The sequence below is a fragment of the Capra hircus genome, chromosome 4, assembly GCF_001704415.2.
Source record: "Capra hircus breed San Clemente chromosome 4, ASM170441v1, whole genome shotgun sequence".
Lineage (NCBI taxonomy): Eukaryota > Metazoa > Chordata > Mammalia > Artiodactyla > Bovidae > Capra > Capra hircus.
Window position 1 is genome coordinate 25,991,041 of NC_030811.1, and position 26,037 is coordinate 26,017,077.

A 26,037-nucleotide genomic window follows, 5' to 3' on the forward strand; every position below is an offset into this window, starting at 1 on the left:
TTCTATATTTTCCTAAAGGGTATCTTCTCTTCTATTCCCGTTGACAGTTCTTTTCTTCCAGCACTTGAAAAATATTGTGCCACTTTCTTCTGGTCACCTGATTTTTGATGAGAAATCTCCGGTTATTCAAACTGTTTTTCCCATATAGGTCAGGTGTCATTTTTCTGTTGCTGCTTTTGAGATTTCTTTCTTTAGTTTTCAGAAGTCTGACTATGATAACATCTTGCTGTGAATTTCTTTGGAGTAAATGCCAAACAGTATTTCCTTTTATTATAAATCTGAAGTTTATGTTACTTGCCAAACTTGATAATGTTGAAAGTGTTAGTCTCTCAGTCGTGTCTGCCTCTGCAACCCCATGGACTGTAGCCTCTGTCCATGGAATTCTCCAGGCAAGAATACTGCAGTAGATTGCCATTCCCTTCTCCAGATCTTCCCAACCCAGGCATCAAACCTGGGTCTCCCAAATTGCAGGCAGATACTTTACTGTCTGAGCCACCAGGGACTGAAAACAAATTTGAAAAGGTTTCAGCAGTTATATCATTGAGTGCGTTTTCAGCCTCTTTCTCCTCCTTTTTGGTACTCTGATAGCATCTCATCACAGCCCAACAAAGATGAAAAACAAGATTCCCCATCTGGCCTTTGTGGGCACGTAAGGGTAAGACATAGCTTTTTTATGGAATGCAACTGGAATAAGGCAGTTATTATCTGATAGTTTTCTGTCTTGCTGTCCTTTTAGGAATTTTTTCATCTGTTGGTGTTTTTGGATTTCTGGCTTCTTCAGCTCCAAGTTGAGGGTAATGAGACAAAAACCAAACACACACACACCCAGGTAGCTCAACCATTATGTCATTGCTCAGGTCCCAAAGTCCCTAGCCAATCTGCCTTCCTTGCTCCACATATCAGAGTCTTTTTATGTTTGTTTTATATATAATGTCCAGTATTTTTTTTAATTTTAAGTATAGTTGATTTATAATGTCATGTTCGTTTCTAGTGTATAGCAATGACTCAGTTTTATACATAAATGTATGTATACATAAAACATATTTTCTTTTTCAGATTCTTTTCCATTATAGGTTATTATAAGCTATTGAGTATAGTTGCCTGTGCTATACAGTAGGACCTTGTTTATCTATTTTGTATATAGTAATATGTAGCTTCTAATCCCAAACTCTTAATTTACCCCATCCAGGATTTTCTTTTTCTATTCAGTCTTTTTTTCTAACTGGGTATGTTTTCTTAAATTCAGACATAATTTACATACCATAAAATTCAACCTTTACAAATGTACAATTCAGACATTTTTAGAACATTCACAAGGTGGTCAAACCATCAATACTACCTAACTGTAGAATATTTCTTTGTGGGTGTGCGCATGCATGCTCAGTCGTGTCCGACTCTTCACAGCCCCATGGAGCCTGCAACTGTAGCCTGCCAGGCTCCTCTGTTCATGAGATTTTCCAGGCAAGAATACTGGAGTGGGTTTCTGTTTCCTTCTCCAGGAGAATCTTCCCAACTCAGGGATCAAACCCGTATCTGTTGCATCTCCTGCATTTGCAGGTGGATTCTTTACCACTAGTGCCCCCTGGATATTTCTGTCACCCCATAAAGAAACCCCATACCCAAAGCAGTAATTTCCTATGCCTTACTTTTACCAGTTCCTGGGAATCACTAATCTATGTTTGGTATCTATGACTTTGCCTCTTCTGAATATTTCATAAAAATGCAATCATACAACATGTGACCTTTGTGTGCGATTTCTTTCACTTAGCATAATGTTTTCAAGGTTCATCACTGTTCTAGCATGTGTCAATACTTTATTTTAATGCTAAACAATATTCTTTTATATAGCTATTCCTGATGTCTCAGATGGTAAAGAATCCACCTGCTGTGCGGGAGACCTGGGTTTGACCCCTGAGTTGGGAAGATTCCCTGGAGGAGGGCATGGCAGCCCACTCTGGTATTTTTGCCTGGGGAATCCCCATGGACAGAGGAGCCTGGTACGCTACAGTCCATGGGATCACAAAGAGCTGGACACAACTGAGCGACTAAGCACAGCACCACAGTTGGTGTATCTTCTCATCATTTGATAGATGTTTGGTTTATTTATGTTTTTTGACCATAATGCTGCTAAAACATTAGCATACATGTTTTTGTGTGAACTTGTTTTCAGTTCTCTTGGTTATATATCTAGAAGTTGAATTCTTGGTCAGATGTTAAGTCTGTGGTCAGATGTTAATTTTTTGAGGAACTGCCAAACTGTGTTCCAAAGCAGCTGCACTTTGCATTCCCATCAGCAGTGTAGGAGGGCTCTTTTTTTCTCCACATCCTCAACAATACTTGTTGTTGTCCATCGTTTTGATTATAGTCATCTTTGTGGGTGTGAAGTGGTATTTTCATTGTGGTTTTGATTTGCATTTTCCTAATGAGTAATGATGTTGAGCACCTTTTAATGTGCTTATTGGCAATTATACATCTCCTGTGGAGAGATGGCTATTCATATCCTTGGCCTGTTTTCTTTTTTTAGTTGGGTTATTTTTCTTTTTATTGTTGAGTTACAAGAATTCTGTTATATACCCTGAATAGTAGACCCTTATCTGAAGGATAATTTGCAGATATTTCCTCCTATTTTGTGGATCATCTGGGGATTTTCTTGTACTTAGCTGGAGGAGTAGAGAAAAGTACATCCTACCTCATCTTCCTGGAAGCAGAAGTCTAGTTTTATAATACCTTTGGAAGGGCCAAAGTATGCTTCATTGCCGGAAACCCAGTGTATTTTAAAGTCAGTATGGAAGAAATGTAATTCTAGTGTTCGATTTTTTGTTTCAGATTTTAAAAATTATGTTAAAGTCAGCTTAAGGGAAAGATTTTCATTTTTTCTATTCATTTTTTGTGTGTGTGACTTACCTTACTTACTGTATATTCAGTACAGCAGCCTGTGGATTATGAGCCAGGATACGGATCTCTTTAGCCCTCTGGCTAGCCGTCAGGGCCTGAGACAGCCCAAACCTCGGTGTTGTGTCCAAATGTTATCACTTATGTGTGTCTGCCATAAGGTGAAAAGTGTGAGGAATCCTGGCTGTGAAAACACCAGACTGACTTTAAAGGTCAAGTAAGAATAAGGAATTCCTGTCTGAGGTATGATTTTAAGCTCTGCAGTCAGAGCAGTAGAAATAGGCACAGGAACAAATGAGCATTTCTTATTTCTAGGCTAAATAGATGGGTCTTTAATCTTTTCTTACCAAACAGTGAGCAACTCAGAGTTAATCCCGAGAAATCAAGAATTTTGTGGCATCTCCAATCTTCACCCAAATCGCCTTCTACTGAGTTCTTCAAAGCCAGATATCTTCTTCCTGGGTAAAGATAATATTTTATTTCTGTCCTTCTGACGCTACTTCTCTTATAAATTCAAACACCATTGTATAGCCATGGCTAGAAATATCAGAATTATTTTGAACTTCAAATATTTCTTTTGTTCCATAGGTGCCTGAGTGTATCTTCCCAGCTCCCCAGCACTGCCAGACTGTGCCCGGAATGGATTATGCTTGCGATGAGATCCCTGCCGACACTTTGTTCGGTCACCACCGCAGGGTCCTTGTGTATTCTCAAGCACCCTCTCTGGCTTCCTGCTCTGTAGCCCTGCAGGCTGATTAAGGGACAATTTCCAAACCACAGGGCTCTTCCTTTGTTAGCCTCCTAAACGCTTTCATTTCTGGCATTATTCTCTCATTTCAATCTATATTCAATCTAATTTCAAATTTCTTTAGCTCTCTAAAAGTCCATAGACTATCTCCACTCAGTCTTTTCTAGCTATTTTTAATTTTTTTAAAATTCATCTTACTTTTCTTATCTCCATACAAACTAGTCATTTTCTTTTTTTCTTCTTAGTCTCTACTTTTCCTGAATATCTGCTAATAGGCTTGATCCTAAGCACTGAAACTCATTACAGACTAGGTACTCTTCATCTTTACTTGGTATTTAATTCTGTTTCTTATGCCAAAGGAAGAAATGTATGTGAAAGCCTTTTACAAACCAGAAAGCACTATGCGCTCGTGTAACTTATTGAGATTAACAAAGGACCTCTGTGCCTCTTTTCACGCTTTCTGCTCCTTCCGAGCCAAAAGAACTTCTCCATAGAGGAGGGAAATATTGAAGAAAAATAAAGCAGTGGAATTGTCTCTTAGCAACTGAGTTCCTGCCTTATAAATCTTAACCACTTTAGATTACTGCTGCTCAAAATCACTTGCTTTTCTTACTGGCTCAGTACAAATAAGGTTATTACATTATAGGAAAACAAAGGAAAAACTCTAATGAATGAACCCCTCAGTTCGTTGATTATGCTGTATCTTTGCTTAGCAATATCAATATAGTTGAGTTGTCTCTTTTTCTTGATTCCACTTGTAAAACCTTTTTATATATCTTTTTTTTGCAACTTAAATTATAAACTAAGTAGAGGCTAAATATCACCGTATACATTTCTATTACCTGAGTCCTGAAACAATATAGGTCATTTAAGTAGTGTGTAACATATATGTACTGTATATAAATAAAGTTGTGTATAGCTTAGAGAAAATTAGGCATCCAAAAACTCAAAGCAAATTGGGGTATGATTATTTACATTATAATATGATCCATTATAAGGATTCTTCAGCTAGTAGATCTTCATAGTATTTCTCATTTAGCAAGTATTTTTGAGTGCCTCCAACCCTAGACAGTGGAAAGGATGAAGATATTCTGTGCATGTGTGCGTCTGTGTGTGTGTGTGTGTGTGTGTGTGTAAATAGTTATTTGGGGCTTTCAGTATAATAAGATAGATAAGACTTACACACAAATAAGGCAGTACAATGATAAATGCCTTGTGAGTGGTAAGCTGAGTGCTGTAGAAGTTCAGAGGAGGGAAAGGTCACTTCCAGCTGGGTGAGCTATTATGATTATGTGGGCAAGGTGACATGTCAGAGAGCCAAAGACTCACAGAGAGTTTGTCAAGTTTAGTAATTAAGGCAAGATTGAAGAGGTAGGTAAGACGTTGGCGCCTTCAGTAGTAGAGCAAGGAGTTTAAACTTCAGTCAGTAAGCAGTGGGGAGCCACTAACTTTCTTTTTTAATCAAAGTCTTGTCTAGGAAAATTTATCTGGCAGTAATGTGTAATTTCAATTAAAAAAATTATTCTGTTGATAGTCTTTTAGCCTCCTTACTTTTGTATAAAATAAAAATGTGTTTATAAATAAGTCAATTATAGAATTGATTCATTTGTATTCTTTTTAAAAGGTAGTCAAAAAGCTGTTTTCAGATGAAATTAGAGCCAGTAAGGTGAGCTGCTTAGTTAAGATACAAGCAGTACATGAAGTGGGGGTAAAAATACTACTTTTCATACTTTCTAAAATCATTTTTAGGGATTTCTTTTGTGTTGATTAGTCATTTCTCCAATTGAAGCAATGCAGAAATCTTCCATTTTCTTTTATTTCCCCCCTACAGGAGAGAATGAATAGCCATAATGAAAAAAGCTTCTTATCAATAGCACTCTTAGATTTATTCCTAATTTTGCCAAGTATTTGTACACCTCTGCAAAAGACTTTGCTTCTCTGTCTTCACCTTTAGTGGAAAAAATAATCAGTAGGAATGAAAACATACCTCACAGGGTCATTGTGAGGCTCTGCTGGTACAAAGATGAAGTGCTGTGTAAATATTCTGAAAATGTTGTTAACTGACTGAGAAATGGATTTTAGACACATTGTTAGTAGAAACTGCTATAGACTGGAAATGCAGTGTTTTAATAATAAAGACTATATGATAAGGTTGGCTATTGTTTCCCATGCATAGCATGCCTCAGGGAATTTGAGAGCACGAAATGGTTCCCACCTGCTACTATGAAGAAAGTAACACTTCCTACATATTTACCTCACAGTGAAATCGTGTTTTTAAAACAGCACAGCTAGAGAATCAGTGTGTCTCCACGAGCCATGTTAGAAACCAGGAGGTTGGGAATAATAATCTCGACTTAGTTACTAACTTGCTCTCTCCGGACAAGTCAGTGGACCTTTTGTACCTCAATTTTTCGACAATTCTGGAAGGAGACCTGAAGCTTCTCCAGCGAAAAGAAACTAACTGCCACGTCAACAGCCTGGCACTGTAATGGGCCCAGGAACGTGCTCCTATAAAGTCGTTTAAGAATAAGACTGTGGGACAGTGAAGAGCATGCCATTTGCCCTGTCTTCTAACCTAAGTACTGACCAGTTGGGTTCCTGCCCAAGTGCAGACTTGCACAGGAGAGGCTGTGAGTCTGGGAAGGATTCATGGTTTCCACTGTGGAGATCTGGTCAACATCTCAGGTTCATTCCAGCCTGAAGAACCTAGAAAAGATTATATTTGATTCCAGCCTTGGTCTTGGGTCCTTTCTGGATCTCTTCTGAGGTGTTCTCAGTGTCTGTCTTGAGAAGCCTAAGGCCTTCTGAGCAGCCCTACTACTGTCACGTCTCTCTGAGCTTTTGGAAGGATACAGTCTGGGTTCAGGACTACATTGAATCAGTCCTGCTCTTCGGTTCTGATCTGGGGACTGTGTGTTGTCAGATGAAAAAAGAATATTCTAACTCAGTGAAATTTTATTCCATAATGGTATAGATCTAGTAATAACAAGTGATGTAAGTTGTTTTTTGAAAATGTGCTTTGGGTTTCAGAGAAATAATTTTCTTTCTCTGCTTTTCACCTACACATGAAGAAAAGTTCAGAACAGTGCTTATACCATTAATTGGAAGCATTTCTTTTACCCAAAGTTTGTGACTGAAACTGACTAGTTGCTCTCAAGGCTTAAAAGTTAGGAGCACAGTTTTAGAAATGAAAAATTATTCTTAATGTTTTCCTTTTTTTTTTTGCTATACATGTGAGGTGCCAGATAGAGTTTGCTGTGCTGAATTGAATCAAATTGAAGCATGCTCGGTAAAAAAATAATAGCCCCTGGCTTGAGAACCAGACTTTAGTTCATTCGGAAACCATAAGGATCCTGGCCCAGTTTTAATGCATGAAAACTCTCCAAACCACCTTGGCTAGAACCTAGTGTTATAGAACCAGGCCATAAAACATGAGGGTGGAGGACTCCCCACAGTGCTGAGGATCTGCTGTGATTTCTCAGCAAATCAAATCCATGGTGAATACTGGTGTACAGACTGTGTGGTCTAGTTCAAACTGCAGTATCAGCATGAATAGTGGAAGACCAAGTTCAGGGAAGAAAAGGAAACCACAAAGATTCAGCGAAGAGGAAAGGGTTACTTGGCTGGGCACAGCAGTTCATTTTAGACATTCAGAGGTTGTTGTTTCTTTCTCTTCCTCTGCACACCTTCCCCACGAAAAAAGCTTATGGGGCAAATAAATGGAGGATGAAAGGCTTAACTCGGAAAGAAAAGAAATTACATAAAGTGATCATTTGTAGTGCCTGTGGGGACTTCTTAATGTTTATTGGGTGTGCACCTCAGCTTAACACATTTGACCAAAACATTTCCCTGGATTCCTTATCTTTTAATAATGCCGTATAATCCTAAAGACTATTTACTATGTCTGATCCATTTGTCTACTGCAGTTCTGTAAAAACAGGATGGGAAGCCTCAGACATCATTTTCTTCCATTAAAAGCATATTTAAAATCCTTCTCTTTTTAGGTAACAGTATGACTAAGTACATTGAGAAGCTAGAAGAGATCAAAAAAAGTGAGTAACACTATTTATGGTGTGGGGTAATGGAACCCTATAGTGGCTCTGTAAGTTGGTTATTAACAATCCTAACCATACTCTACAGGTGACTCGCATACAAAGCTATGGGAGTCAGGTGAGCATGGCAGATGCCTTGAAGGATGTGGGAAACACTGTACCATCGGGTCAGCTGCTGAGGTTGTGGTCTTTGGGTCTGAGTTCTGCCTGCCTTAAATCCCATGGGAGATAATAACGTTGGACTATGAAATAATCTCTAGTTAAGCAGTGAGAACCCCAGCTTCTAGCTTCATTGTACTGCAGTCTTTATGATCTGTATTCAAGGTACTTAATCTTTCCTATTTTCTTATTTTCTCTGTACCTGAGATAGGAGTAATAATATCTTATTTCATAGCATTCTTTTTAGTATAAATTCGACAGTATTCATGAAAGACTTAGAGGTGTGAGAAAGAGCTTATTCTTAAAGTGATGTTATGCATTATAAATTCATTGCAGTCAGCTTTCTTTTAATTAAAAATCATATTTCATGCACATCCTTTTAAAAAACTAATCTTCAGCAAAGATATGCTTCTAGTCACTGAGTGCACTGCGCTTGCACAAAATCATAATTTTTCAATCTGTGTCCAAAACAGATGTAAAATGTACACATCATGGCCAGAATCAGAGAAGCAGGGACATCTGTTTTCTAAGATGGATTTGCTCATAGCTTCAGTAGGAGAACCCAGTGCTAGGGCAGTATTGAGCTAATGGCGGCAGAGAGGCGCTCTGACTGGTAGCAGTTCAAGACCTGGCTCTGGTAGAATATACCTTCTGGGAAGAAAATATTACAAATCCAGAATTCACCAGAACTTTTGTTTTTACATATCATTTTAATTTGAATGATAATGTTCCTGTTCCTTTTGAATTGCTGCAGTATTGAGAAACTCCAGACAATAGACGTGGACTCAGGAGCAGCTCCGTGCTGAATCTCTTTTTCGCTACATTCAGCTATAACGACTGATGCTATAGACATTTGTTTTTTAATGTGTAATGTCACAGTATCCTTTTTTTCTTATATATTTTATACTTTATACATTTATGCTATATATTTAAAATGTTATGTATCTGTAAAATATTCCACTTTACATACATACATATGTGTATATTAAATTTTTAAACTATGAAAAAAATCTTGTTTACTCACCTAAACTTTATTGTTGTCATCCTTAATTCATTCACTGTAAGCAAAATTCAACTGGCCTGCTTCTGTTCTGGTTTGTAGCCTTTTTCACCTCCTAAGCATAGGTAGCCGAGTGTAAACTCACCCATCCACACCAAAATTTGTCCCATATAAAAATTGTCCCATTCCACCCAGCTTGCTGAAACCCTGTTTAAAATATTCCTCATAAAAGCACAATGTGGTTTCTGGGATATATAAACTTTAAATGGAACTTATCTCCCAAAAGAAATACCTGTGGGTTAGAGTCCTTGAAAATGCGTACTTCACCTTCCCTCTTCAGAGGTTGTGGGCTTCCTTTTAGTAAGACAGGAGGTTCCACTCACCTTGTTTCACACACTTTGTGCTGACACTCCAGCTAGAATTACTTCAGGTTCTGGTTTGGGATCTACATCTTGGAAAATATTCCCTTTTCTTTTCCCATCTTCTGTTGTAGGTGTTCTTTTGGGTCAGAAGGAGGAGAATGTTGCCTTGTTCTGTGACAGCCTAAACCCATCTCTTTGCTCAGATTACCTTAGATGCCATGTCTTTCTGTGAAATCACAAACCTTGTCCTGTTACTTCCTTTGATTTGTCTTCCACTGTGAGCCCACTTCCCTTTGCTAATAACGCGATTTAACAGAACCCTGAAAACGCAGAATTCCTTTGTGATCTGAATATTCTTTCAACTCTGCCTGGGGAAAATAGACACCCTGTGTCTATTGACCATTCACAAAGCCCATTCTTGGCTTCTGGTGGTTAGATGACACTGGTTGGACCCAGTGTGAAGCGTCCTAGATAGTTAGGTCTCTGTCCTTCCAGTAACTCGAGAGAGACACACTTAGACTCCAGACTTACCGGAGAAGCAAAACTTGATAACATTTCTGAAACTAGGATTGTTTGTCTCCATTATAGAGTCCGGGAGAAGCTACAGTAGCAGAAGCTCCATTCTTAAAGCTCTGTTCGCCCTTGCAAGGACAGACTGACAGAGCTTTCCAAGTTATCCTTTTTATAAAATTTAAGACTTGCTGTAAAACGTCTAGCTTAATCTTTTATCTGAGTAATAATGTCAGAAAGTCCTCATGATGGCTGTCCTTCTAAACCAGAACCAGGTATGTAGAGTTCAGGTTCAAATGTGCAGTGCAATTTCTAGTGCTTATGAGAGGATGCTGGAAATGCCGATCATTAGAAAATAGCAGTGCCTGTTTTCTTATTTAAGGTGATTTCTATTTAAAGAGGATTTTAATGTGTGTATTTTGTACATAGAATGTGAAGAACTAGAGTAGTATTTCCAACTATGTTAACTATACCAAAAGAATAGCAATGGATAAATGCCACAGTGCAAACTACTTTGAAAGCTATTGACTATTTTCTTTGGCTGACTTATTGCCATTTTGATTTACATAAATGACTTTGGGTGGGCAAGTTGGTGACAACTGAGAGAAATACTGTAGTTGAGTTGCACTTTCTAAAGCTTCTGCTCAGCTTATTCGGGTCTGCATCCTGATGTGTTTTAGAAGCTACTTTGCGTCTAGGTTTGTTATCTTGTATCTAGAAGAAACTGTTTTAAGAATTTCCTGGAAGAAAGATCAATTTTTAGCCAAATTGCTATCTTTAGGACATTTTAGAACAGAGAAGCTTTAGTTCCTCATCAGAAAGAGTCTTGAGGTACTTAGAGAAGGCATGTTTTTAAGATAGTATCATTTCCCAACTCTGAGCTTCAAGGTGTTTGGTAAATCATGCTCACATTATCCTCCAAAGTAGCTCTCTGGTCTGTGCTGGTTTTTTGAAAAATTCATGGGAATGATTAGTATAACCAAGTAAATAATATTAAGTACCTTTGATCCTTTCCTTGCTAGGATTCTTTGTTTATGAGACTAAAGTAATTATCCAGCTAACCTTTAGTAATTCTGAAATAATGAGGCAGTATTTAAGGAGTCAAGGATGTCAATATATAAACTAGAAGAGTGAAGAGTAGGGGTGGGCAGGAGTTCAGTGCTGGAAACTCTTCAGAATTGGCAAGTCTTCTTCAGAAAAGTTTAGGGAGGCCAGCTTTTAACATGCCTCTATGGGACAAATAATAAAGTGAGACTGGCTGTATTTCTTAAAACTGTTTAATATGTGAAGAATTATTAACACAAACAAATGAAAAAGTTTGAGTTATGTCTCAGAATTGTAAAGATAGCACTGAGTAAATATTGATGTTTTCAGTTGATTTTTCTTTTTTTTCTAATTTTGCTTTTAAAAAAACCCACAATACAAGATTTACCCTTATAAATCTTTCATTATAAATTTTTCAGTGTACAGTTCACTACTGCTAAGTATATTTACTTTGTTGTACAATAGATCTCCATAACTTTTTCCTATTGCAAAACTGTAATAAGTTGATTTTTACTGAAGTAAAGGTGAAGGAAAATTGATATAAGAGATTATCAGGACCAATCATAAGTTTATGCCCAGTATTGTACTCCAGGAAAAAAAGGTCGTCCTCCGTTTCTAGCATAGTTATTCCTTAGGAATAATTATTCTCTTTCTAGGACAGAGATAAAATAGTAGGGTATAAATGTCTTACCAGCTCTTGACCTAGGGCACTTCAGCTTCTCTGGGTCTCTGTCCTCATTTGTAAAATTAAGACATTTATCCCCTGCTTGTTCTGGGAAGGACTTACAAAAATGTATGCAATACAATGGGGTCAAAGTAGAGACAGCATAGTAAGGATAACTGTAGACCAATAAAAATAAAGGGAAGAGGTCAAATCGCTGGACCCAAAAAGGTAGCTTAGAGTTTCAGCTGGAGGCTTCTCCTGGCCAGACAAAAATGATACAACACCTGCCACATTTAATTCTGAAGCTATCATGAGGATCAAATGAGGTAATGCAAGGAAATACATGCAAATAACTGGAAAAATATACCATTTTTGGGTACATTTCTTGATGAAGTTTCTTGATGACTAGAAAGAATTAATACCTCCAAGAAAGCAAAATAAACCTGGAAAAATATTTGTCCCGTTCTGCTTTGCAGATTATAGATACAAAAAAGATGAGCTTTTCAAGAGACTGAAAGTAACAACTTTTGCCCAGCTGGTAAGTTTAACGATCTTCCATTGGAATAAAGACTATCTAATTTGTGCTACTTTCTATATTTCTAAATTCAACTCTGAGTAATGTTTGCTGAGGGTTTTCTTCTGCTTCTTTATATTTCACCTATGAGAGGGCTAATTGGTATGAAACTTTTTTCTTTGAAAAGAATTTTATACAGTAAAATATAAATTCTACTTTCTAATCATCAAATTTGTAGTTTAAGTTTTACTTTTCCTTGTCAATTTATCTTAATAATAAGAACCTAGAATTCTGGGTTCTTTATTGCTTGGACATATTTCTCTGTGGAAAGCAGGTAATATCCCATCTATGACTGTACTCTTTTTACAAGTCTTTCTGCCATGGGCTATTTTGTTACTTTAGTAAAGTCACTTTCTTCTTTCATTTGAAAATTATGGACAAAATGTCTCTCTGGCCCCCAAACAAGGGTTCCAGTGATGTACAACTCAAGGTGGATGTTAGTCTAATGAGCTAAGTTGTGAAAAGTGATTTATTTAATTTTTAATTTGAATTCTACCTACTATTTTTTTAAATGTTTATTGGAGTATAGTTGATTTATAATGTTGTGTTAGTTTCAGGTGTACAGCACAGTGAATCAGTTATTATATGTACATATATTCTTTTTCAGATTCTTTTCTCATATAAGTTATTATAGAATATTGAGTTCCCTGTGCTATACAGTAGGTCCTTGTTAATTATCTATTGTATATATAGTAGTATGTGCATATTAATCACAGTCTCCTACTTTATCACTTCCTACAACACAAAAGTACTTCAAAAACTATGTATTGGGTGTACAACATTATAATCAATATAGCCATAATTACATTTATTTCTTCGTTGAATAATTGCTAATACAATGCTGTTATGCATTTTTTAAGAAATAGCATGTTATATTGAAACTAGAATATACATGAAGGCAGTTTTAAACTCGTATTTATGTTTCTTGTCCAAAATTATCCTTTTGGTCTTTTAAGTTTATCATGTAATGTTTTAAACAAGTTTTTTCTTCTGGAATAAAGAAAACGTAATTACTGCCGTCAAAGTAAGAAGACCTGAGATTTAGTCTTCAACCTGGGACACTGACAGTTTCTTAAAACAGGAGATCTTTGATGTCTGATATTTCCTCGTCTTCTGTTAAAAACAGAATTGCCTCTGTTTAAAGACAAACATACACACATCTACACATTTCATTCTGTTTCCTATCAGGCCATCCAGGTTGCGTCCCTATCTGATCAAACACTGGAAGTGACAGCTGAGGAGATTCAAAGGCTAGAAGGTAATGAGAATTGAGGATTTGGGGAAAATGACAAATTGACCATTTGACTGTGGGATCCTGTGCTATTGTATTCACAGGGACTTTGATGTATCTGTCTGTAATTAGATTGTGACTCTCTGAGAAATGCTGTCTGGTGCTTTGCTAATTCTTATTTCTTTAAAAAAAAAAAGCTGTCTGGTTTACTGGTTGTAACATTTTTAGCCTTAAATGATTTAAATGTGTTTAATATACTAATTAATTTTTTAAACAAATATTTTTACTGCTCTCTGTATATGTACAGGCCACAGAGTTAGGTGCTATGAGACTACAAAGATGAAAAAGACACAGCTCTGCTTACATGGAGTCATATGAATTTCTGTCGTATGAGTAACCTGTCTTTCTGTTATTATTTTCCTCCCCAATACATGTGTGCACGTGCACACCGTGGCCTTCAGGGCGTGGAATCTCAACAGGTGCAAGTTAAGGGTGAGACTGTCTCAGGCTCAGGAGCAGCCTGAGCGAAGGCACGGAGAAGTCCAAGCGTGTTTGGGGAGTCACATGGCCCAGTCTGGCTGGGGTCTAAGTGAGGGTTATGAGATAAAGCTAGCAAGATAGGCACCAGATCTCCCTTCTTAAATACCAAGTTGAAAAGAAAGCCTCTTAGGTGTACTATCATGAAAAGAATCCACAGAGCCAAGGTCTTTATTCATCCTGAAGTCCTCAGCTGTCAATGTGCAGCTGCTTGTTGAAGGGGGATGTGTTTTGTTAAGGTTGATGGAGGCCAGGAATTTGACTTCTGATTTCAAGACAAGTTTCTCAGGAAGTCTGAACACCGGGTTTGTACAACTCAATTGTCATTTCCCTGGGCTTGTTTTTGTTAGGGAGGATAAAGAGAATCTAAAAAAGATAGGAATTTATCTTTTGACGGATGCCTCTCACGCTGCAGAGAAATAAGGGCTCTTTGTAATAGAGATAATTGAGTCTCCTCATTCGAGTACTCCCAGTTTTAACCTGGTTATTATAAAGTACCTGGATTTTGTCCTTTAATTCATTGTCGAGATTGCAACACCAGGACATATGGGCACATGCAATTTTCTCTTCTGAGATAAATTTGCAGAGCAAAATAGGCTCTTGTAATGTAGGACACCATAATGTGTGAGTAATATTAGTGTTTTTAGTGCTCTATACAGAATAATAACTCACTCAGGAATGCCTGTAGAACAGATTGTGTCTGTATACACATTGGCTGTTTTTGAAGGGATAAAAAAAACTCCTTTTATAATATTTCTTTTTTCCCTGCTTTAAAATATATTTCTAGAAAATCAGAAACCTGTTTAAAAATATATAAAAAAGAAAATTAAAATAACTAATAAACCCTATTAACATTTTGGTCTGTTTTCCCCACCCAAATCCGTACTGTTCTATATAGTTTTGTATTATGCTGTTTTCATTGAACATTTTTTCATGAAAACTTTGCTAAGTCATTAAGTAGATTTCAAAAGCTCAATTTGTAAAGGCTGTGTTGTCATATAATGTCCAGCCTTTAGATATGCCATGATTTATTTAATTATTCTCCTATTGTTGGCCATTAATGTTTTTCTGATTTTTCATTTTTATGAGAGAATGTTGTAATGTAAATACATAAATTTTTTTATGGTTCTGACTTATTTCCTGAAGATAAACTGCTGCAGATGGTCAAAGGGTGGAACCATTGTAAGATGCTCAGTGCTGATTCCACATTATCTCCAGAAAGATAATGTATTCCCACCAAACAAATAAGAAGACCCATTTCTCCCCATACCAGCCAGTGCTGAACAGTTCTCACTTTTGTGAATGTTTCCCAGTTTGATGGATGAAAAATGGTATATAGCAGTTTTATTTTTAATTTATCTGAAAACGAGGTTGAGCCTTGGCATACATATCTGTGTTTGTTAGTCATAGATATTCCTTCTTTTGAGGGCATGTCTTTTCTTGCTTTTTTCTAATAGAATGTTCATCTTTTACTTACTGATTTGTAAAATCTTTAAATGGTTCTGAGCTCTTTATTCATTGGAAACCAGTATAGCCTTGAAAATAAATAAGAAAAACCTTTACTTGATGTTATTAAGTTAAAAGAAAAAAGTAAACAATAAACCATAGTGTAGAGCAGTATGAATAGCATCTTTCTGGATATGTAAGAAGGGGGGGAAATAAGTATATATAAAATATGTAGTTGTTTCATTTTTGGAAGGAGACAAATATTTAAAGGTAGTTCGCTTGGGGGACGGGGCCTGACGGCCTGCAGTTCTGGAGTGCAAAGAAGGCTTCCTTTCCATGGTAACAGTTTTACCTTGATTGCGTTTTTATTTTGTGCATACACTCTTTTTTCTACGAAAGATCTAGTTTTAAAATATTAATGAACTAAGTATATTAACCTTTTCTCACTTATGTATGTCATGACTAATTTGTGATTTTTAATTTTGTGTTGACTTTTGACATATTTGAGGTTTGCATTTTTTCATGATTAAATCTATTAGCCTGTTGTATTTTCATTTTAGTGCTTTAGAGTCATAAAATCCAAAATAAGAAGAGGTTATCTAAGTTTGCTTTTTTTAAAATAGTTGACAGATTGTCCCAGCACTATTTATTTAATAGTTCTCCCTTTACCTACTGGTTTTTGTGCCTTTAATATACATTAGATTTATTTATATATATATCTCCTAGGATTTGTTTCTGTGTTCTTTGTAATTTTCCATTGTTCTACTGCACTGTTTTGATCCTTAACCTTTTCAATATATGTGACTTACTTGAAAAGGCAGGTTCTCCAAATTACGTATACATATATCTTTTTTCTTCTCACCTTTAAAATCCTTTTAAGCTTTTTTTTTTTTTAAGTCCATTGGGATTTGTTTTAAGGCTGAAAATTAAATAGGAAAGGATTAACATCATTTCACTTTAATCACTAAGTCAGGAATATGCACAATATGTCACTCTCTCTTCATCCAGGTCTTCTTTAATGTCCCTAAGTAAAATTTTTATAAGACCTGTAAAGCACTTATCAGTTTTCATAGGGCCTTTACATTCTTTAATAGGTTAATTTTCTAGGAGAGTATATTTTGTAACTAGCTGTTATCATAAATGAGATGTTCTTCATGTTATTTTCTTATTGGTATATAGAAAAAATATTTTGATTGTCAGTATTTATTATTTTATAAATAGCTTATTTTTTTAATTAACCTTACAATCTAGATTAATTTTAAAATCTAACATATTTATGAATATTTTCCTTATTTTCATAGGATTCTCTTAAAGTTTCTAGGTATATCATACTCAAATTAAAATTTGATATTCTCTTTAATAACTACACTTCTTATTTCTATTTATTCTCTCATTATACTGGTTAGAACAGCAAATTTTCACACCTTAATTTTTGACGACCTCAAAGAGTTTTGGTTTTTGTGAATCATATCTATTAATACTTGAGATATTAAAATTTTAAATAGAATTTTAAGAATATTTATTTGCTATTTACCTTAAAAATAATAATACTAAACCCATTACAAACCTAAATAATATATTTTAATGCAAAATAGCTGTGTCACCAAAACAAAAATATATATGAAGCATAACATTGTTTCACACTTTTTCTAAGTCTTGTTAATATCTGGTTTAACAGAAGACAGCTAATATCTCATACCTTCTGCATTCAGTCTGTTGCAATATGCTCTTTGGGCTGAAGTAACCTGAAGAAACTCTGGCCTCACCCAGATCTGTAATTGAAAAAAGGAAGAACATTTTAATAGCCCTTTCATATAATATGGATTTTTTTTTTTGACACTACATCAAAACTTGATAGCTGGTACCTTCTTAAAGGTTGGTTGTAGTGTGGAATCTGAAACCATATCAATGAACTTTTCATACCCTGTTACATTGAACCCATCGGTCTGTTTTGAACTCTGAATGTATTTTTTACTCATACGTAATTTTATAACATCATTCATTGGTCATTTGGAAAATACTGATTAGGGCTTCCCTGATATCTCAGTTGGTAAAGAATTCGCCTGCAATGCAGGAGACCCCTGTTCGATTCTTGGGTCAGGAAGATCCCCTGGAGAAGGGATAGGCTACCCACTCCAGTATTCTTGGGCTTCCCTTGTGGCTCAGCTGGTAAAAAATCCACCTGCAATGCAGGAGACCTGGGTTCAATCCCTGGGTTGGGAAGATCCCCTGGTAAGGGAGAGGCTACCCACTCTAGTATTCTAGATCATGAGGTCGCAAAGAGTTGGACACAACTGAGCGACTTTCATTTTCACTACTTTCACTGAGTTAAGAGTTATCTTCCAAATGTTGACAAATTTCACTATACAATATCAAAAAGTCACATTTATTGACCTCAACACCCACCTTATCAAAAAGTCATTAAGATGGTAAAGAAGTCAAGCTCTTGGTGGCAAATAGTTTCCAAAATTCTATTTTTGTTTAAAATTTAATCATTGCAACAAATACCATTCATTGGTTGTTTTCCTTGAAATGAGAAATTCACGTAGATCATCTTTTAGAAAATATATGCCAAATGCACAAGCCTAAATAACTATAGTTTTCATGTCAGTTTTTCTTCCACATAAAAGTGGAGTTCAAGGCAAAAGCAGCACAAATCCCACGCATACTTTCCCTTGAAACACCAATGGGATGTTGGTATGTAGCAACTTTGTTGTGTGTGGATTCCCCCATTTCATCACACAGAATATTTTAAAGGTGTGTTATTTAAGGAGGACATTTAATAAAAATGATGATTACTACTTTATCTTACTGCCATGTTTACCCTCAGTGCAAATATCAGCATGATAAAGAAGACAAATAGATTCATGGGGTCGCAAAGAGTCGGACACGACTGAGCTACTGAACTGAACTGAACTGAACTGAACATTGTAGTATTATGAAAATAGTTTTCACCTTTCAGATCCCCTGAAAAAGGGTCTTTGGGACTCCTGGGTCCACAGACTACAGTTTGAGAATCTGTATGTTAGAACTTAGAGAACAATTTAATAATGATCATATGAGTTCCTTTTCTCCACCTACTTTCAGTGGAAATACCTAACAAGTAAATACAAATTCTGAGGTTACATTTATTTATTTATTCATTTGCAAATTTTAGACAATGATTCTGCAACTTCAGAGCCTGATGCTGAAATCACTGCCAAGACCAACGGAAATGGGAGCCCTGGGGAGCAGTCGCCAAGCCCCGTACAGTTCATCAACAGTGAGGGAGCCGGGGACTTTAGCCGCTCGACTCTTCAGAGGTGCTCTTATCAGATTTATGTTTTCACTGCATTTTACCTTCATCAATCTATGTACCATGTCAGTGACTTAATTACCTTAGAAACAGGTTGGCGTTGTGAAATCCCACATTTTCATCCCAGCCATTTGATTTTCTCTATATATAAATGCCACCTCCTGAATCTTTTCACTGCATTCTTAGTTAATGCAAGCATATATTGATAGGAGAGCATTAATGTTCACTCCTCAACCCCTTTCTTCTGAGCTTTCATATATGCAAGTTTGCTATTAGGACTCAGTTTTACAACCACTGTCTTTTGACTCAGAGAGTATGATTTCCCCCCCTCTCCTTTTCTGTCTGCTGCAGCTTATAATTACCCTGTCTAGAATCAGAAGAAAAATAGAGTGCCACACATAGTGCTCTGATATTAAATAGGTGCAAAGGAGAGTGAAAGCAGCCTTGATGTCAACTCTCAAATGCACGTGGCAGTTTCACGATGCAGTACTTCCTCACCTATATTCAGTGTTGGTTATAAGATGGTACTAATTTTCTGCACATATCCATCCCTTCTACTGGTAAAACAGTTCTACCAGACAGGCTAGTTCTACTGGAGACAGTATTGCTATTGTCAATTGCACTACTATTATTTTCATAACTACTTCTGTTCCAGGAACTCTAAAATTGCATTCAAAACAAGATAGACGAACAAGGCTTCCGTGAGGATGTAGTTTCATATGACATAGTTTTTTTCTTCTTTGGTTCAATAAAATATGCACCATATGGCATACAGTTATAGCTTTTCTTTGGATTTAAAGGCAGAATTTGACTTGCTGTGATGGGAGAGGAACTATTGCCACAGACTAACCAACCTGTGGTTTGGCATGTGTGTCTTCATATTACCAGAAAAGTGATCATCTTCTTATCCCAATGCAGATATTTCACTGCTTGCCATTTTACTCATAACACATGTTTTCTCCGACTCATGTTTATGCCACATTTTGCCTATATTAACCTGGCAAGCAATTTTGGTAATTCTGTGACTTCGGAAACAGGTCAGAAACAGACCTTCCTCATTTTAATCGCAGTTTTTCCACCATCTTATCATATGCCACAGAATCTAAAAGCCTCTTCAACCTCAACATCGTAAGCTATAAAAATTTAAGTGACTACAGATAACTATTAAAGACATTGAGTATAAGACATACTGGATAAGTCACAGTATATGAAATATATTAAAACACCATTGTTACTTTATGTTACATATAATATACATAGAAATGTCTTCAGTTTTCCTGTCCTGTCAACCTTATTCTTTCCTTTTGCTCTGCTTTCATACACTCATCAAAATTCCATTGGATTAACTGTTCACCTCTTTCTTTCTCTGAATGCTGCCCTTGTTGCTGGAGGCAGCATGTGCCCTACAGTTTCTACCCCCTCTGCCATGCTAATGACCTAACATGAACTCTCTGAAGGTGAGTATGGACAGTGGATCCCTTCCTTGGTGTCCAGGGTGATAGAATAAGGATCCATCCATAGTACCTTGCATTCAGAGACAGAACTGAGGCACCATATCCATTTTCCTTTTTCTTTGAAGTGTTTTTTGAAAAGACATTGAGCACTCTTGTCGCCATTCTGAAGAAACGCATTTGACCTTTAAGCCACCCACCCCTGACTAGTGTCTGCCGACCTACTTTTGCACTTGCAGCGTCATCAGTGGTGTTGGGGAACTGGATCTAGACAAAGGGCTTGTGAAGAAAACAGAGCCCAATACCAAAGACAAACCTTATCCCGACTGCCCTTTCCTGCTGCTAGATGTACGAGATAGAGACTCTTACCAGCAGTGCCACATTGTTGGAGGTAAGAGAGAAAGGCTGTTCAGTGTCTCACTCCCAAGAACAGAGCCCAGTCCTGAGCCCAGGCAGGCTCGACCCACACCCCGTGGTCAGCACAGTGCTAGCCAGATGGGTTCTGGGAACCTGTGAGTTGGCTCCACCGCATGTTCTAAGAGAGGCGGGGGAAATTCTCAGAGGGATCAGGGGCCCAGGGCTAAATGTCAGAAACAGTGAGCAGTGCTTCCTGTCGTTCACTGTGTCCTGTTGTCTTCTCTTTCACAGAAGTATTTAGGTTTATCACTAGTGAGTCTGAAAATATGTTTAACTCTTAGATGTTAAACCAGCTAGGGATTGGGGCCAAGTTGTACTGAGAACTACAAACTTCCTAAGCTTTTTCTTCTCTTTGCAGCTTACAGTTACCCAATTGCAACTCTGTCTAGAACAATGAACCCTTACTCAAATGATATTCTTGAGTATGTATCCTTTGTTGCACTTTAAGGAGTTGGATGGTATAAGGATTGTAAGAATCAAATTGACTGATATTAATTAGCTAACTTAGCATATTTTACAATTTGGATCCTTAGCTACTGCTGAGGCTGCTTTCTAGTCTGTCCTGCAGTTGGACAAGAAACGTTAGATTAACATTAGGATCTATTGACACTTAGTCCTAAGACATTTTTTTCCCCCAGAAAGCTTTTTTTTTTTCTTCCATTTTCCCCAAGTAAAATATAAGGAGTGAATTTTTTCCTTCTATTTTAATTTTTTTCTTCTTAAAATTTTCATTTGCTTTGCTCATAAAAATTGTACAAATAGAAAATTTAAATACTGAAATATATAAAAAAGAAAATTGAAGTCTCCGATAACCACACAATTGAATAACAAACTCTTACGGTATCTTTTGTGTATTTCATTCCAGGCGGTCTTCTATGTAGTCTTTTTAACAAAGTGAAAGTCATACTTATATACATAATTTAGTGTTTAGTTGCTTCCCCCACTCCCTAGTACAGTGAATTTCCCCACACTAACACAAGCTCTTTATAAACTCTGGTTTTGACACAGTAAAATATCTCGTCTTTAGATTTGCTATAGTTTACTAAATCATTCCCCTCTGGAGGACTGGACTTTTAGGTGATTCCCGCTTTTTTACTGTTCTAACTAAGGCTGCAGTGGACACATTGGACACAAAAGTTTTTATGTTTCCTCTTCTATAAATGGAGGTTATAATAATTGCTCTCCAGGACTGTACAGATGAAAGGGCCAAAGAGTATACAGTATGTAACTAGTGCCATCTTGGAGATATATATATATATATATATATACACACACACACACAAGGAAAGGACACCAGCTTGTGCTGGTTTTCAGCACAGGAAAAAAATCCAGGATGCCCTGAAGAGGGGTCATCCCGTGCTCCCTGAACTCAAGATAGGCAAACCTTGACTGCTTTCCTTCCTCGGCATTTCTGTATAGTCTAGGAGCATTAGCTCAGTGTGGTCAAACCTTAACTCATGTGACTGTTAGAAAAATGCCCATGGCAAGATCATCATCCTGTATGACGACGACGAGAGGCTGGCCAGCCAGGCGGCCACCACCATGTGCGAGAGGGGATTTGAGAACCTCTTCATGCTTTCCGGAGGTGAGGGGCTATGTTCTGCTTAGGACTTAAAAGGCAGATACTGGGACTCACACTCCTTCAGCTTCACTCCTAGAGCTTCCCCCCTTCCCTCCCCTGCAGAGCTCAGAATTCAGTATTCTGGAAAGAGAAAAAAAACATGCTGGCGGAAGGGAGTCAGGATATGTGAAACTTCCCTTAGCTCAATCAGCACATGTTTCTAATTCCTGAAAGAATGATGTTGCTTTATGGTTCTGTAAGAAAGCCTTAGTGCTGAAGACTTGAGCAAAGCAATTTATGGTGGAATTCTCAGAATCCCACATAACAACGGACATGTTCTGGTGTAATTTACTTAATGGTGAAGCAATTAAGAAAGATTTCCCGTCCTTGTGTTGAGGAGACACGTGGGCTCCTTTCCAGGTTTGCCTTGGCCTCACCATGCTAACAGTGCTTTTTCTGATGATCTTCCATACCTAGGTCTAAAAGTCTTAGCTCAGAAATTCCCAGAAGGACTGATTACAGGTTCCCTGCCAGCATCTTGCCAGCAGGCCCTTCCTCCTGGTTCTGCCCGGAAACGATCCAGTCCCAAAGTGCCGCCCCTACCAGCTGAGAATAAATGGAGATTTACCCCGGAAGACCTAAAGAAGATAGAATATTACCTGGAAGAGGACCAGGGTCCTGCAGACAATCCTAGTAAGATATTTTGACCTTTGGAAATAATGTTTCTGTAGAACTTGAGATTTACAGCTTTGAACATCAACCTCATCATATGAGAAGCTTGATCTCTTATATTCAGATTCTTAAAATATTTGCAGCGGGGAGGGAAATATGCAGGTGCTCTGTGAGGAGAGGGAAAATGAGTGAGTGGAGGTGTTCCCAGGTGATGGCAAGAATTAGGCATTGCACACAGACAACTGAAAGAGAAGTTTTCAGTCAAATAAAGTGGGTATCTTAGGCGGAGTTGAGAGGCAAACCTAAAGCATTCAGATTCCTTCTTGGAATACAAACATTCCATCTTTCCCCTCATTATTACCATTGTTTTTGTTGTCTAGTCGCTAAGTCGTGTCTGACTCTTTTGCCTTCCCAGGGACTGTAGCCTGACAGGCTCCTCTGTCCATGGGATTTTCCAAGCAAGAATACTGGAGTGGGTTGCCATTCCCTTCTCCAAGAAGGTCTTCCCAACCCAGGGATTGAACCCAGGTCTCCGCATTGGCCAGTGGATTCTTTACCACTGAGCCACCAGGGAAGCCCTCGATTCCTTCTTGGAAAACTTTGCTTCCTTCTGCTGCTGCTTCTTACACTTCCAGCCTTTCGTTTGGCCCAGTGCTTTCTCTTTCTCCTGTATCGTTCCTGTTCCCTTCTCTACTGACAAAAGGCGAAGTTGGTTGGGATAATGGAGAGAAAGGAAAGAAGAACAATCTGGGTTTCCTTTCATCCCTACCCTCTTCCCCACCTTCTAATTGATCTCAAGGCTCAAGAGTAGGTTTTAACCTAAAGTAGATGCTGACTAGAACTTCATTAGCTTAAAAGTGGTTTGTAGCATAAGACTTCATTAGTTTAAAAGTATACTTGGCAGATTGTCTCTGCAATCATTTTTGCAGCTCTGCTCCCTGCTTTCTTGCTTCCTCCAGGCCGGCTGAGCCAAGCTAACACTTCTGGAAGAGATGCCAAGGTTCCAGGCACCCGCAGCAGTCAGAACCTGCCTGCCGGGGGCCCTGCCAGCCACCAGAATCCCCGCTCACTGGGCAGTGGCCACCTGCAAGGCAAACCCTGGAAGTAAAAGACTTTGTCTGCCTTAGTCAAATAAATGTTTTCTCTCCTTTTGGAGCCCCGAGCAGCCCCCAAGTTGGTCATTTCAGAAACTGCTGCAAAGACCTCAGCATGTGTGTCAGGCCCTCTTCCTGTCTCCAGCTCCTTTCCCACATCCAACTTGGGAAGAATTTTTACAAAAACCAGAGGCATGACAGGCTCTAGTGTCCTCCCTGTTGTTTACAGGATATTTAAGTCTCTGAAACTGAGTAGCAAAAAACAGTCTTAATTTTTTTAGGCTTTCATTTTTTTAAAAATAAGGTCGAGTTTGTTTTGGTCTGTATCCTGCATTGTTTTGTAACTACTTCAGGCACATCTGTGTGTCCTTCCCAGCCAGTTCTTTTTCACTCAGTGTTCTTGGTTTCACGAAGGTTCTCTAGGTAGGCTTTGCAGCCTGAGAAGCTGCCCCTGGGGGTGCGGATGATTCATAGCCGCCACCAGGGTCCCCATCAGGTGTGGACCCGCTTGGCTGAGGAGCTTTCGCCCAGCACCCACCCGATACAGGTTCTGTCTTGAGTTTGGAAGCCGATACCTATAAGCATTACTCAGTTAAGATTTAGTAGCCGCTCTCATGTGTGTGCAAAGCTCCCTCTCACAAGATGTTCTGGGGCCAGCACAGGTGATGCTGTGTGCTCAGCCACCCTCATGGGAAAGCCCTATCCACAGTACAGGGCTGGGTTGAAAGCCATTCATTGAAGGCCCCTGGAGTCACCCCTCATTTTTGGTTGGCGTATTAGTTGTAAATTTCCATTATCCAGCTCAGGCATATCCATATTAGATGGGTAGAAATCATGGCCCCTTGAAAACACTGGCTTTGGTTGGGTCACTACCAGCACACAAGGTGAGGACGACTCCACAGCCCTTTGTCAGAGCTGACAACCCCTTAAATCCTTGCTTAAAAATACAGTATTAGTCTAATTGAGTAATTAGTGCAATTTCCTGCTTACTTTTCATTCTCATGACTGAGCTGTGATTAGGAGGTTGTGATTATAGATTCTTGTTTGGCCAGAATTTTGAATCGGCATTAATTGAACTGCTAGATGACTGACATTCATTCCATTTAATTGGGGGAACAAAAGACCTCAGGTAAGGATGAGGAACTCTGAAATCATCAGGAAAAGGAAAAAGAGGCTTGTTAATTTTTATGGTCTGTGATCTGTAGTTGTGATAAGGGACTGAGGAATAAATTGTGCTCTTTGTCATGGCAACCAGCCTCTGAAAAGCCAGCTGAAAATTGCCTATCCTTAGGTGGTTATTGCTGCTGGGTAAGATTTGTCTTAACAGGACTATTTTTCTCACCACCAAAAAAAAGGTATCACAGTATTTCCAGCATGGAAAGCTGTATTTGTAGGAAAATAAAGGTAATAAATATCTTATAGAGACATATGGAAAAATAACTTTCAGATTCAGCCCAGTTCTATTTTAGTGTGTTTATTCTTCTCTACTTGATTTCCAAAGTGCAACATTTTCCGATGCTTTAGAAATCAAACAAACCAGGGACATTGTTCAGATGTCAAGCCGTGCCCAATTTTCCATAAGATTCAAGAATCTTGTATAAAATTCAGCCAACGTACACAAAGCTTTAATGAGGAGCCTGTCATGTTTCCCCATAAATTTATTGCCTGAGAACTAAGTGCAGCCTTTTGCTAATGCCAAAATGCTCTGGCTTTTTATTTTCTTTACAGCATAGATTTTTTTAAATGCAGATTTTTCCACATTCAACTTTCCCCTAGCGTGGACAAGATTTTCAGCCATTTTGGACACATATACATTTTTAAGAAAAAAAATTTTTTTTCCCTGTGACAGAGTTCTGTTTATTCCATTTTCAAGTTGACTAGCCAGGAGTCTAGATTTCCCCCACTGGATTCAGTTTTACAAGTAAGTGGTAGCCCCTTTTGCTCCTGTTCTGCATTCCCATCACCACACAACACCAGAGTGTTTGAAATGACTGTGTATGTGCGCACAGCCAGTGTAGCCGAATCTATTAGAATTGCTGTGCATTTACTGGAGAGATCTGGCAAGTTGGCTATGTTGATGTGTGTTTCTCCATAGTGCTTTGCCTGTTGGTAAGGGTTTTAAATAACTTCTCCTCAAAGACCTGTTCTCATTCTGTACTCTGTGTGTGAAATGTCACTCGCAGACAGTTTTTACATGCTCACGGTATTGCTCTGAATGTTCTACATTACTAGTTTCTTCATTAGATTAACTGACATGTATTATTTAAGTGATCTGTGATACTCTGTGCAATTATGAATGTTGACAATTAAAATACATAGTTGCTAATT

General features: G+C 37.9%; 1 protein-coding gene across 4 annotated transcripts in view; it reads left to right on the forward strand.

The window, feature by feature from the left end:
- CEP41 (centrosomal protein 41) overlaps positions 1-26,037 on the forward strand; it is a 48,030-nt gene extending 21,993 nt beyond the window's left edge. For 2 of the 4 annotated variants that reach the window (XM_018046923.1, XM_018046924.1), the window contains exons 3-13: positions 3,247-3,354; positions 3,481-5,306; positions 7,645-7,692; positions 11,908-11,969; positions 13,194-13,263; positions 18,377-18,521; positions 20,205-20,356; positions 20,741-20,808; positions 21,853-21,967; positions 22,421-22,636; positions 23,575-26,037. In XM_018046923.1, the coding sequence (XP_017902412.1) occupies positions 7,653-7,692; positions 11,908-11,969; positions 13,194-13,263; positions 18,377-18,521; positions 20,205-20,356; positions 20,741-20,808; positions 21,853-21,967; positions 22,421-22,636; positions 23,575-23,723 (1,017 nt within the window). In that variant the 5' untranslated portion in view covers positions 3,247-3,354; positions 3,481-5,306; positions 7,645-7,652 and the 3' untranslated portion in view covers positions 23,724-26,037. The remainder of the gene's footprint in view (positions 1-3,246; positions 3,355-3,480; positions 5,307-7,644; positions 7,693-11,907; positions 11,970-13,193; positions 13,264-18,376; positions 18,522-20,204; positions 20,357-20,740; positions 20,809-21,852; positions 21,968-22,420; positions 22,637-23,574) is intronic. The other 2 variants (XM_018046922.1, XM_005679478.3) reach the window with 1 other exon arrangement.